The 14893-nt window shown below is 46.2% G+C and overlaps 1 protein-coding gene across 1 annotated transcript in view; it reads right to left on the bottom strand.

Annotated features, from left to right (window-relative positions):
- The window catches only part of LOC106562488 (protein FAM214A), a 35227-nt gene extending 21004 nt beyond the window's left edge, over positions 1–14223 (bottom strand). Inside the window, exon 1 of the mRNA XM_014127394.2 lies at positions 12918–14223. Coding sequence (XP_013982869.2) covers positions 12918–12948 — 31 coding nt within the window. The 5' untranslated portion in view covers positions 12949–14223. The remainder of the gene's footprint in view (positions 1–12917) is intronic.
- Between the last annotated feature and the right edge of the window lie 670 nt (positions 14224–14893).

The raw sequence follows: 14893 nt of genomic DNA, 5'->3' as shown, positions 1-14893 counted from the left end.
CCTACCCACCACTAACACCAACCAGCATTAACCATACCCCCCAATAACACCAACCAGCATTAACCCTACCCACCACTAACACCAACCAGCATTAACCCTACCCACCACTAACACCAACCAGCATTAACCCTACCCCCCACTAACACCAACCAGCATTAACCCTACCCCCACTAACACCAACCAGCATTAACCCTACCCACCACTAACACCAACCAGCATTAACCCTACCCCCCACTAACACCAACCAGCATTAACCCTACCCACCACTAACACCAACCAGCATTAACCCTACCCCCCACTAACACCAACCAGCATTAACCCTACCCACCACTAACACCAACCAGCATTAACCCTACCCCACCACTAACACCAACCAGCATTAACCCATACCCCCCACTAACACCAACCAGCATTAACCATACCCCCCACTAACACCAACCAGCATTAACCCACCCCCCACTAACACCAACCAGCATTAACCCTACCCACCACTAACACCAACCAGCATTAACCATACCCCCCAATAACACCAACCAGCATTAACTCTACCCCCCACTAACACCAACCAGCATTAACCATACCCCCCCACTAACACCAACCAGCATTAACCCTACCCCCACTAACACCAACCAGCATTAACCCTACCCACCACTAACACCAACCAGCATTAACCATACCCCCCACTAACACCAACCAGCATTAACCCTACCCCCCACTAACACCAACCAGCATTAACCCTACCCACCACTAACACCAACCAGCATTAACCATACCCCCCACTAACACCAACCAGCATTAACCATACCCACCACTAACACCAACCAGCATTAACCATACCCCCCAATAACACCAACCAGCATTAACTCTACCCCCCACTAACACCAACCAGCATTAACCCTACCCCCCACTAACACCAACCAGCATTAACCCTACCCACCACTAACACCAACCAGCATTAACCCTACCCACCACTAACACCAACCAGCATTAACCCTACCCCCACTAACACCAACCAGCATTAACCCTACCCCCACTAACACCAACCAGCATTAACCATACCCCCACTAACACCAACCAGAATTAACCCTACCTCCACTAACACCAACCAGCATTAACCCTACCCCCACTAACACCAACCAGCATTAACCCTACCCACCACTAACACCAACCAGCATTAACCCTACCCACCACTAACACCAACCAGCATTAACCCTACCCACCACTAACACCAACCAGCATTAACCCTACCCCCACTAACACCAACCAGCATTAACCCTACCCACCACTAAAACCAACCAGCATTAACCCTACCCCCCACTAACACCAACCAGCATTAACCATACCCCCACTAACACCAACCAGCATTAACCCTACCCACCACTAACACCAACCAGCATTAACCCTACCCCCACTAACACCAACCAGCATTAACCATACCCCCCACTAACACCAACCAGCATTAACCCTACCTCCACTAACACCAACCAGAATTAACCATACCCCCCAATAACACCAACCAGCATTAACTCTACCCACCACTAACACCAACCAGCATTAACCCTACCCCCACTAACACCAACCAGCATTAACCATACCCCCCAATAACACCAACCAGCATTAACTCTACCCACCAATAACACCAACCAGCATTAACCCTACCCCCACTAACACCAACCAGCATTAACCATACCCCCCAATAACACCAACCAGCATTAACCCTACCCACCACTAACACCAACCAGCATTAACCCTACCCCCACTAACACCAACCAGCATTAACCCTACCCCCACTAACACCAACCAGCATTAACCCTACCCCCACTAACACCAACCAGCATTAACCTACCCCCCACTAAAACCAACCAGCATTAACCCTACCCCCACTAACACCAACCAGCATTAACCCTACCCCCACTAACACCAACCAGCATTAACCCTACCCCCACTAACACCAACCAGCATTAACCCTACCCCCCACTAACACCAACCAGCATTAACCATACCCCCCCACTAACACCAACCAGCATTAACCATACCCCCCCACTAACACCAACCAGCATTAACCACACCCCCCCACTAACACCAACCAGCATTAACCATACCCCCCCCACTAACACCAACCAGCATTAACCCTACCCCCACTAACACCAACCAGCATTAACCCTACCCCCCACTAACACCAACCAGCATTAACCATACCCCCCCCACTAACACCAACCAGCATTAACCATACCCCCCCCACTAACACCAACCAGCATTAACCACACCCCCCCCACTAACACCAACCAGCATTAACCATACCCCCCCCACTAACACCAACCAGCATTAACCTACCCCCCCACTAACACCAACCAGCATTAACCATACCCCCCACTAACACCAACCAGCATTAACCATACCCCCCCACTAACACCAACCAGCATTAACCATACCCCCCCACTAACACCAACCAGCATTAACCATACCCCCCCCCCCCACTAACACCAACCAGCATTAACCATACCCCCCCCACTAACACACACCAACCAGCATTAACCATACCCCCACTAACACACACCAACCAGCATTAACCATACCCCCCCACTAACACACACCAACCAGCATTAACCATACTCCCCCACTAACACACACCAACCAGCATTAACCATACCCCCCACTAACACACACCAACCAGCATTAACCATACCCCCCCACTAACACACACCAACCAGCATTAACCCTACCCCCCACTAACACCAACCAGCATTAACCCTACCCCCCACTAACACCAACCAGCATTAACCATACCCCCCACTAACACCAACCAGCATTAACCATACCCCCCCACTAACACCAACCAGCATTAACCATACCCCCCCACTAACACCAACCAGCATTAACCATACCCCCCACTAACACCAACCAGCATTAACCATACCCCCCACTAACACCAACCAGCATTAACCATACCCCCCACTAACACCAACCAGCATTAACCATACCCCCCCACTAACACCAACCAGCATTAACCAAAAAAATGTGCCCGAACAACCGAAAAAAGTCCAAAACGAACAAAAACATCACAAAATGTCATATTATATGCACAAACTTTTCCGAACTGTTCGTCTGGGAAGCATGCGAACACCGTAACACAAGTATCACTACCTACAGGTTTCCCCCAGGATTTTTTTTCAAGTTAGCGGGGGGATGGGAGCGTCGTCGTGGGCGTTGCCAATTGTGCAGCCTCCTACCAACATCTTTAAAGGCCCTCCTCTTGGCAGAAGAGACCAAATTCTTCTGTTTTAAATGTCATTTCCTGCAATTCTACAAATTTTGCCATGGCTTATGCCATCTGAGTGACTCAAAAATTAGGGAGCCCCATGCCATGACATAAATCATTTTTATTTTGGTGATAGTTCTCAAAGATGATCTCATTTAAAAATATATAACTTCATTATATTTTCTACAAACTTTATATCTTTAGTCTTTTAAGTTCACTGAAAAGGTTTTAGCATAAAAAAATGTATGAAATAATAAATAATCATATTTTTTGGGAGTGGCCGACAACGATTAGCAGCGGCGGCACTCAATGAAAACACACACACCACCAGCTGACACACCTCAACACACACCACCAGCTGACACACCTCAACACACACCACCAGCTGACACACCTCAACACACACCACCAGCTGACACACCTCAACACACACCACCAGCTGACACACCTCAACACACACCAGCGAACACATACAGCCCTGAGGTTCCTCTCCTCCTCTGGTCATAGTGCACATCTATTTTGCATGGGGACAAAGGGTTGCCCTGGCAACACACAGATCATGTTAATGTCCCATCACGGGGATTCTGTGTGTGCTGGAATGAGTTGGGTCTGTGTGTGAGCGTGTGTGCATCTGTGTGTGTGTTTCCAGTGGCACATGAGTCACGTGTGTGTCACTCATCTATGACATGACTGTCTGTCACTGTGTGTGTGTGTGTGTGTGTGTGTGTGTGTGTGTGTGTGTGTGTGTGTGTGTGTGTGTGTGTGTGTGTCTGTGTTTTCTTACAGACTCTTTGTTCTCCGTGAGGTCTAATCTGTGCCTCAGTGACTGAAACAGACAGCAGTCCAGCCCACTCTACAGGAGCTCTGATTTAAGTTACAAAAACACTAACTAGCCTACACTGTAGCGGCAAGCAAACAGAAAAGTGTTGTCAATACAAAGATGCAGTTTCCTGTTCTATGTGATGTTGGCCTGCCCTGAAATCACATGTAGGAGCAATAAAGAGAATAGAGTTTGAAGTTTAGACATGTTCAATTTACAGTTTCCTGAGAGCTCTCTCTTTGTTCCCTTTATCTACCCCCCCTCTCTTTACACAAAGGGGCAGATTCACAGCACACATAGCAACACACAGATGCCTTCTGATTGGCTTAGAGGGTTGGGTACAGTTCTCTCTTTCTGCTACTGTGAACTCAGCTGCTCCGGCTGCTATTGTCTGGACCTCTCAAACACACCAGGCCCAACGGACACACACATCTCAAACCCTCATTACTAGCTGCTGCAACAGAAGGGCTTTCAAACACACACCAGATTAAGCTTTTACTTGAGCCCAACTGCTAATTTAAAACATTACCACTAGTGACGAGTCTAACGAGAGCATTCAGCCTAGCTAAAGCTTTTAATCATGGTCCTGTGTGGACTGGGGTCAGCTCTGAAGGCCTTGATGTTTACCATTACAGGTGACCCTGACCAGACTAGCCCTGATCATGGCCTCACTAGCCTGGGTGTAAAGGCCTCCAGAGCCAGTGCTCTCTCTCTGCAGAAGCCCACTCTTTGTCCCACTAATACTGATTACGTAACTGGCAGAGTGCCCGGCACAGCACAGGGTAGCACAGCAGGGTAGTACTCACCGCTGTGTACCCACTACGGCCTCAACAGCGGACTCTGAGCACAACTACACTTTACTTTATACTCTGTAGACTGATAGTCTGTGCTCTGCCTTTTAACCTAGGTTTTGAGGAGTTACAGCCCCCCCAATCAGCCACATGTTAGACAATTCAGATTGTGTGTGTTTTGCACACTCAGCTGGTCTCTCCTGCTGGCTGAGCCGGGTCTATCTGGCCTCGGTTGAACCCACAAACACACCCCTGTGACCTACAGCTCTCAGGAGATTACATTTCTGACACAGAGGACAAATTGAGCAACGTCAACAATGCTCCAAAGGCCATGGAAAGTGTGGCAGTCAGACTTGTTAAAGTGCTGAACTGAACTGGAGCTGGCCAGCCATGGCCTAATACATGTCTGTATGACTGACTGACCTAGCCAGGTCATGGGTGGTTCTTCTCTGCAATAGATAGAGGTCAGACGACTAACATGTCCATCTATCTGGCTATGAAAAGCCAACTGACATTAACTCCCGAGGTGTTGACCTCTTGCACCCTCTATAACCATTGTGATTATTATTTGACCCTGCTGGTCTTCTATGAACGTTGGAAACATCTTAAAGAACGATCTCGCCTTAATGTTCATGTACCTTTATAATCTCCACCCGGCACAGCCAGAAGGGGACTGGCCACCCCCGCAGAGCCTGGTTCCTCTCTAGGTTTCTTCCTAGGTTCCTGCCTTTCTAGATATGTTTATCCTAGCCACCGTGCCTCTACATCCGCATTGCTTGCTCTCTGGGGTATTCAGCTCGGTTTCTGTATAAGCACTTTTTGACAACTGCTGTTGTAAAAAGGGCTCTATAAAAACATTTGATTGATATGTATCTAGACTGGCGGCCACTTGCCAAACTAGTTGTGCTTTTACCAATTCCTCTGTTGCTGGTTATCGTGTAGAGGCCAGCGTTAGATACAGGCCAGAGGCTGCTGATAGTCGTCTATGCTCCACAATGTATTCAAACCTACATATTGTGTCAATAGACAGCTCTCTTTCCAGATGCCTTTAAACAGGGGCACAGCACAGGCAGACCAATCATCTGGTTTGGACTATGTTGACCTTGTTACTAAAATAAAGCAACAGAACAAGCAGCAAGCTGACTAACCATGTGGGAGTTCATCTCAGATATAGCAACAACATGTGAGTGAGAGAAGGCAACCATGCATGGTGGTGGGCGGCCATGTTTAGAACAGTAAAGCTGTTGGCTGAATTTTGGAGGGAGGTGTGTTGTTGTTGGCCAAGAGGAATCTGACCCAGCAAGGGGACTCTACTCAGCTCCAACTATGGGATGTGTGTGAAATTGTCAATAGTCTGTTACTTTCCTCTAGTGGTCTCCTCTAAAGTGGTTTCCTCATCTTGTCCCCTCTTCTTGATCTGCACTGATCTGATTCTGAACACAGGTCTTTTTCAATCAGTGAGGAAGGAGAGAGAAGATGAGAGGAAGCCAATGTAAACTATTGACATGCAGCCCATATTACAGAAGGAGAGAGGAGAGGAAGCCAATATAGAATTTTGACATGCAGCCCATATCACAGAGCATCATATATGGGCCAGGGAAGGCATAGAGAGTGGTGCGCTCTGCTAACCCTTCCCCATGCCAGGAGGAAACTGAGCGGGCCAGATGGTTCCTACTCTTCCTGCAGAAATGGCTGCCGGTTGGCTGAGCGCAACCATGGGGGAGGAGCCACAGGGGCACAGGAGGTGACCGGCACACAGGAGCTGATGATGTCACTAACACAGAACCGGTCGGGTCAACACACTTACGTCCCGTGCTGGTTCTGAGCCCGAGCAACCACTGAGCCGTGTGTGTGTGTGTGTGTGTGTGTGTGTGTGTGTGTGTGTGTGTGTGTGTGTGTGTGTGTGTCAGGCATGAGCCCGACTGACCACTAAGCTTGTGTGTGTGAGCGTGAGCCTGTGTGTGTGTACACACGTGTGTGTGTGTCAGGCCAGCGTGAGCCAGATAAGACCCCCAGTTACATAAGAGCATTACTGGGAGGACTGGTTGGAGCCGAATCACACGCTGAACTTGAACTGAACTACAGTACCGGCTAACACAGGAACCTGTCAGAGCACTTTTATGTTCAAGTTACATACCGCACCTTTATGTTTTGGAGCCCAGAGGTCTACAAAGACAGTCAGCGTGACACATCCAGCACGTCAAAACACAACATAGACCTACATCCCAGTGATCAGACGTGACTGACCCTTTCTGTGAGAACAAAAACACCTGTCGCTGTACCTGCCTGTCATTCTGTCTGGTTAGTGAAATAACAAAACGGCTGTCCTTTTATACCCGCCTGTCATTCTGTCTGGTTAGTGAAATAACAAAACGGCTGTCCTTTTATACCTGCCTGTCATTCTGTCTGGTTAGTGAAATAACATAACGCCTGTCCTTTTATACCCGCCTGTCATTCTGTCTGGTTAGTGAAATAACAAAACGCCTGTCCTTTTATACCCGCCTGTCATTCTGTCTGGTTGTGAAATAACATAACGCCTGTCCTTTTATACCCGCCTGTCATTCTGTCTGGTTAGTGAAATAACATAACGCCTGTCCTTTTATACCCGCCTGTCATTCTGTCTGGTTAGTGAAATAACATAACGCCTGTCCTTTTATACCCGCCTGTCATTCTGTCTGGTTAGTGAAATAACATAACGCCTGTCCTTTTATACCCGCCTGTCATTCTGTCTGGTTAGTGAAATAACATAACGCCTGTCCTTTTATACCCGCCTGTCATTCTGTCTGGTTAGTGAAATAACATAACGCCTGTCCTTTTATACCCGCCTGTCATTCTGTCTGGTTAGTGAAATAACATCACGCCTGTCCTTTTATACCCGCCTGTCATTCTGTCTGGTTAGTGAAATAACATAACGCCTGTCCTTTTATACCCGCCTGTCATTCTGTCTGGTTAGTGAAATAACATAACGCCTGTCCTTTTATACCCGCCTGTCATTCTGTCTGGTTAGTGAAATAACATAACGCCTGTCCTTTTATACCCGCCTGTCATTCTGTCTGGTTAGTGAAATAACATCACGCCTGTCCTTTTATACCCGCCTGTCATTCTGTCTGGTTAGTGAAATAACATAACGCCTGTCCTTTTATACCCGCCTGTCATTCTGTCTGGTTAGTGAAATAACATAACGCCTGTCCTTTTATACCCACCTGTCATTCTGTCCGGTTAGTGACCTAACATTTCGCCTGTCCTTTTATACCCGCCTGTCATTCTGTCTGGTTAGTGAAATAACATAACGCCTGTCCTTTTATACCCGCCTGTCATTCTGTCTGGTTAGTGAAATAACAAAACGCCTGTCCTTTTATACCCGCCTGTCATTCTGTCTGGTTAGTGAAATAACATAACGCCTGTCCTTTTATACCCGCCTGTCATTTTGTCTGGTTAGTGAAATAACATAACGCCTGTCCTTTTATACCCGCCTGTCATTCTGTCTGGTTAGTGAAATAACATAACGCCTGTCCTTTTATACCCGCCTGTCATTCTGTCTGGTTAGTGAAATAACATAACGCCTGTCCTTTTATACCCGCCTGTCATTCTGTCTGGTTAGTGAAATAACATAACGCCTGTCCTTTTATACCCGCCTGTCATTCTGTCTGGTTAGTGAAATAACAAAACGCCTGTCCTTTTATACCCGCCTGTCATTCTGTCTGGTTAGTGAAATAACATAACGCCTGTCCTTTTATACCCGCCTGTAATTCTGTCTGGTTAGTGAAATAACATAACGCCTGTCCTTTTATACCCGCCTGTCATTCTGTCTGGTTAGTGAAATAACATAACGCCTGTCCTTTTATACCCGCCTGTCATTCTGTCTGGTTAGTGAAATAACATAACGCCTGTCCTTTTATACCCGCCTGTCATTCTGTCTGGTTAGTGAAATAACATAACGCCTGTCCTTTTATACCCGCCTGTCATTCTGTCTGGTTAGTGAAATAACATAACGCCTGTCCTTTTATACCCGCCTGTCATTCTGTCTGGTTAGTGAAATAACATAACGCCTGTCCTTTTATACCCGCCTGTCATTCTGTCTGGTTAGTGAAATAACATAACGCCTGTCCTTTTATACCCGCCTGTCATTCTGTCTGGTTAGTGAAATAACAAAACGCCTGTCCTTTTATACCCGCCTGTCATTCTGTCTGGTTAGTGAAATAACATAACGCCTGTCCTTTTATACCCGCCTGTCATTTTGTCTGGTTAGTGAAATAACATAACGCCTGTCCTTTTATACCCGCCTGTCATTCTGTCTGGTTAGTGAAATAACATAACGCCTGTCCTTTTATACCCGCCTGTCATTCTGTCTGGTTAGTGAAATAACATAACGCCTGTCCTTTTATACCCGCCTGTCATTCTGTCTGGTTAGTGAAATAACATAACGCCTGTCCTTTTATACCCGCCTGTCATTCTGTCTGGTTAGTGAAATAACATAACGCCTGTCCTTTTATACCCGCCTGTCATTCTGTCTGGTTAGTGAAATAACATAACGCCTGTCCTTTTATACCCGCCTGTCATTCTGTCTGGTTAGTGAAATAACATAACGCCTGTCCTTTTATACCCGCCTGTCATTCTGTCTGGTTAGTGAAATAACATAACGCCTGTCCTTTTATACCTGCCTGTCATTCTGTCTGGTTAGTGAAATAACATAACGCCTGTCCTTTTATACCCGCCTGTCATTCTGTCTGGTTAGTGAAATAACATAACGCCTGTCCTTTTATACCCGCCTGTCATTCTGTCTGGTTAGTGAAATAACATAACGCCTGTCCTTTTATACCTGCCTGTCATTCTGTCTGGTTAGTGAAATAACATAACACCTGTCCTTTTATACCTGCCTGTCATTCTGTCGGGTTAGTGAAATAACATAACGCCTGTCCTTTTATACCTGCCTGTCATTCTGTCTGGTTAGTGAAATAACATAACACCTGTCCTTTTATACCTGCCTGTCATTCTGTCTGGTTAGTGAAATAACATAACGCCTGTCCTTTTATACCTGCCTGTCATTCTGTCTGGTTAGTGAAATAACATATCGCCTGTCCTTTTATACCTGCCTGTTTGTATGGTGAATAACAAAACACCTGTTGTAGGTGAATCACTGCAAGAAGGTTGACATAATAGTCAGATTGACTGTCTGATTGTTCTGTCGGGCCTGGCTGTCGGTGAGAGTTCCCTCAACTCTGTGCTCTACTGGCTGTTCGGGGCCTTCGGCGATGGGCTAATTAAGCAATAAGGCCAGAGGGGGTGTGGTATATGGACAATAGGGCTGCTCTTATGCACGCCGCAACGCGGAGTGTTAGGACACAGCCCTTAGCCGTGGTATATTGGCCATATATCACAAACCCCCGAGGTGCCTTATTGCTATCATAAACTGGTTACCAACGTAATTGGTATTAACAGCTTCTACCCCCAAGCCATAAGACTCCTGAACAGCTAATCAAAGGGCTACCCACACCCCTCTTTACGCTGCTGCTACTCTCAGTTTATTATCTCTGCATAGTCACCATCTACCTACATGTACATATTACCTCAATTACCTCGACTAACCGGTGCCCCCACACATTGACTCTGTACCGGTACTCCCTGTATATGGGACAGCAGGTAGCCTAGTGGTTAGAGCATTGAGCCAGTAACCGAAAGGTTGCTAGATCGAATCACCGAGCTGACAAGGTAAAAATCTGTCGTTCTGCCCCTGAACAAGACAGTTAACCTGCTGTTCCCCGGTAGGCCGTCATTGTAAATTAGAATTTGTTCTTAACTTCCCCCGTTAAATAAGAACGAGTTCTCTAAACATTCTCTCTGTTACGTTGTGGGTGTGTGAATCAAGACAGTGTAAGTCCACGGGGGTAAAGCCTAGAGAAACTAACTCCTGTCACTAGTTCAGCGTAGAGGCTAGAATGCTCCGTAAACACCTTCCTCGCCAGGGAGATGAGGAGGAGAGAGGGGGTCTGGGAGGAGGAGGAGAGGATAAGACAGGAAAGGAGAGAAGAACGGGATCAGGACAAACGGAGGAGAGAGATGGAGTACAGGGAGGGCAGTCTGTCTGTCTGCATTTTCAACCAGAGGAACAGTATGTCCCATAATAACAATAGAACAGTGGGAGCATCGGCTGGCCTGTCATATGGGAACTGCTCCAGAGCAGCTTCTATTGCAATTAGACATTATTAATAGAACCACCGTGACAGACCGACAGGGAGCCAACAACAGAATCTATATGAGGGGGAAGGGAAAGAAAGGCTCAGTTGGTAGAGCATGGCACTTGCAACGCCAGGGTTGTGTGTTCGATTCCCAACGTGGACCAGTACGAAAATGTATGCACTCATGTATGTCGCTCTGGATAAGAGCATCTGCTAAATGACTAAAATGTAAATGTAGTCCAACTACAGTCACTTGAGATCCAGCAGGAAAAGACAGATCTGTCTCTTTAGCTCAGTAAAACTGTGTGTTGTTGTTTACAATTGACCAAGCAAAAAAAGAAAAACTGCAGTGTGTAGTACAGTAAGTGTGTGATTTATTTACTATATGTACAGTGTGTGTGTTTACCACATCCATATGTCAGAGCCATGAACCCTGGGTTCTTTTTAAAGGTAAAGCCAGAGTCAGTGTGCAGGGGTGAAATCTCAGCCTTTTGATGTTGGACAACATGTTTACACCCGGACATTGGGTAGAGAGACATGTTACAGTACAGTGTCAGTAAGATGGGGGTGTAGGACACTGATGGTGTGGGGTTTGTTGTGTAGTAGGAAAAGCAATCTCTGATTGGGCTTCCTTTGTCTGACAGTGGTTGCTGTGTGACCACATCAAACCTCTGTGCAGTAGTTGCAGGCCCTGCCTATTGTCTGACTAGTGAAAACAGGTCCCAGTACAGTAGACAGAGACCAAGCTAGTACAGAAGAGACAGGCCTATTTTCTTACTACAGAACTCAGAACAGTAGATACAGACAGCCATATTGTCTTAATACAGGCCTCAGAACAGTAGATAAAGACAGGCCTATTGATTGACTCCATGTTTGGTGGTAACTAAAACAAACAGAAGCTGGATGTCTTCTGATTGAAGGTAATGTGCTAAGGCCAAAGAGTATCAGCTAGCTGCTCTGAGCTCCAACTAGCTGCTGTTATGTTGTTGCCCCTACAAGAATCATAACCAACCTTGGATTAATGACAAGCATGTTGAGGGAATCACTACATTACTAGACTATGTCCAGGCAGGCAGACTAGACTGGCAGGCAGCGGGCATACAATACAGTCCATGTATTACTAATAGAGCTGGCATTACAGACCACTGCTGCTGCGGTTGAATAAACCTGATATGAAAACAGACAAAGCTGGCTGCCCTGCAGACTTCATGTTAATCATACATCATGTAAACACACAGACAGTACACAAGGCAGAGAGCAGATCGAAATCTCTGTTCATAGTGATGATTCAGAGTCACAGTGAAGATGTTCAGTTCGAACAAAGGGCTTTGAGCATTGCAGCATACCCATACCAGAGACTGACAGAATAACGCAGAGCTCTCAGGCACACAAAAGAAGCTAGAGCTGTTTTATCATGCAGTGAGTTGTTCCACCATGTCAGTGTGACCTGCTGCATTTCGTTCCCGAAAAACAGCTTTTTCACAGAAATTACAAGATGACATTGTGTTGTTATAATTAAACCATTGCTCAGATATCTGTAGCCATCTTGTTTACCTATCCATTGTGTAATTTGGCAGTCAGAATGTCCTAAATCCCGTGACCTCACTGGCCTGCCTGGGCCAGGTTTACTTTGTTATCAACACAGGCAGGCAAGCAAGTTACATACCTCTCCCTCTTCCGGGGGACTGCCTGGCTGGCTACATTCTGCTGATCCAACAACACACACAGGCCAACGATGGATCATGTCAATATGATCCTCATGACCCTATTAGTACTGCAATGATGGGCACCGTAGTGAAGGCTCACACAGACGAATACTATGAACAGTATAGCTTCTGTTGCATGGAATAAATCCATGTAGATCAGCTTACCTCGCTCTGGTTTCATGTTAGCCAGTGTCATCTGGATCCCTCTGGGAATCTGGCAGCCTCGGCAGCCTCTGTCTGTCTGTCTGTCTTCGGTCTTTAGACTCCCGTCCACACAGCCCTGACAGCAATATACTGCTGTGTGTCTGACTGTGTGGATCCAAATCTTCCAAAGGATTGCTGACTTATTGCATTAAGCAACAATACCAGCTGGGTAGCCTGTATGCTGCCAATCGCCCCCTAATTTACCCGACAAAGCAACGCTTTGTTACCAAACTGCTACTGTACAGGTCCATCGAGTCAGATCCACTGTTAACTGGCCAACGAACAGTTGAGCTAGCTAGCTAAATCTGATCGTCAAACATTAGATTAGCTCCGAGTTATTGCTTCATCAACCACCTAGCTAGCCAACAAGGCATTGAGCTGACAATCTGGCTGTCCACCCCCCAAATATAAACGTCTCAAATTCCACCACCAAAACCACGACAGTAGTCCCGTCACGAAGCATCTCTCTCTCTCTCTCTTTCAGCTTGCTGTGCTCCTGTAACCTCACCTATTTGGCTTAGCAAACGTGGCTTTAGCTAGCTGACCAAACAAACAACACACAGGCATCTGATCTGATGACGACCTTCTCAAACAAAACACCCCAACGCGCAGGTAGCTAGTGATCCACCTCCGATAACAATGGGCTCGAGTAAAGGACAGACCTATTTCAACCGATCATTCTGGAAAAACAGCCAACGTTAGCTAAACGCCGTGTTGTCCAGAAGCATCGGTTCCACTTGTCTTGAAACATAGTGAGGTAAAGTAGCCACGTCCTGTGTCAGTTACCTAGTTATTGTTGACTAGCTTTCTCTCATATCAAAAGTTTGTCAGAAAACAAGCTGACCATTTATTTCCCAACTTGTCGCAGTGGCTAGCGAGCTTTTTACCTTCTTCCAAAACAACGGTTCGCTGGCTAGCGAACTTCGTCCAACTCAATAACACAGTACAGGCGCATACCGTTCGCAACACAATTATATTGTGTGCTCTTTCTTATCCATAAACTCGTTTTGTGTACTCTCTTCCCCTCTCTCTAGCAATGTCCCCGTGTCAAAACAGATCAGCGCAGTCTTTTCTCAGTCACGTGTCCCAACAACAGCTAGACCACTTTCCTGTACCAGCCCTCGAGTGAACCTGCTGCGATAGCAACCGTGATCTATAAACTTTTTGGTTACAGTTTGACAATGTGTCAAGATGACAACAAATACCATACACTAAACATGGTTCAAATGAACATTATAACTCTGTGTAAATGTACCTCAGTACAGGCCAGGATGGATACATTGTAGCGGGACGGCCACTGCTCTGATTTGATTGGTGGATTGGATGCGCGTTCACGTCTGCACGTGGCACGTGTATTTTGTATGTGAACATTTTGTTCTGGGTGCTTGACGTATTCAGATACACATTAGTGCTGCGTTGATGTGCTCCTCTGGGTTTTAGATTTCGTAGTTCTGAAATACGACTTCGTTTTATTCATGTGCTTTTTGGTCTGAACAGTTCTTCAGCCAATATGATTAGCACATTTTAGCTGGCCTGACAAACTAGCTAACGTTGTTTATAATAAAGTTAGTTGGCTTGTTTAAATTGTTGAACATTGACAATATGGTCAAAGTAGCTAAATTTTTACCAATATTGGAGTTGTCATCTTTTGTTTGGCAAGGCAAAAGGTCAGTGGTGAAACGTCACAGAACTGTTCAGACCAAAAAGCACATGAATAAAACGAATAAAAGTCGTATTTCACAACTACGAAATATAAAACCCGGAAGAGCACATCAACGCAGCACTAACGCCGTAAACTCGAGACAATTTTCTCTGAGTGTCCCACTTATACTCTGATTTGGAGGGTTGCCTGGGAACTCTAATAGCACGAGAAAGCCGCATAGGCAGATTAAAAGAGTGACAATATCGTGGCACTTTGACAATTCAAATTTGAGATT

Source organism: Salmo salar, chromosome ssa11, assembly GCF_905237065.1.
Source record: "Salmo salar chromosome ssa11, Ssal_v3.1, whole genome shotgun sequence".
Taxonomy (NCBI): domain Eukaryota; kingdom Metazoa; phylum Chordata; class Actinopteri; order Salmoniformes; family Salmonidae; genus Salmo; species Salmo salar.
This window is presented reverse-complemented; position numbering and strand designations above follow the sequence as displayed.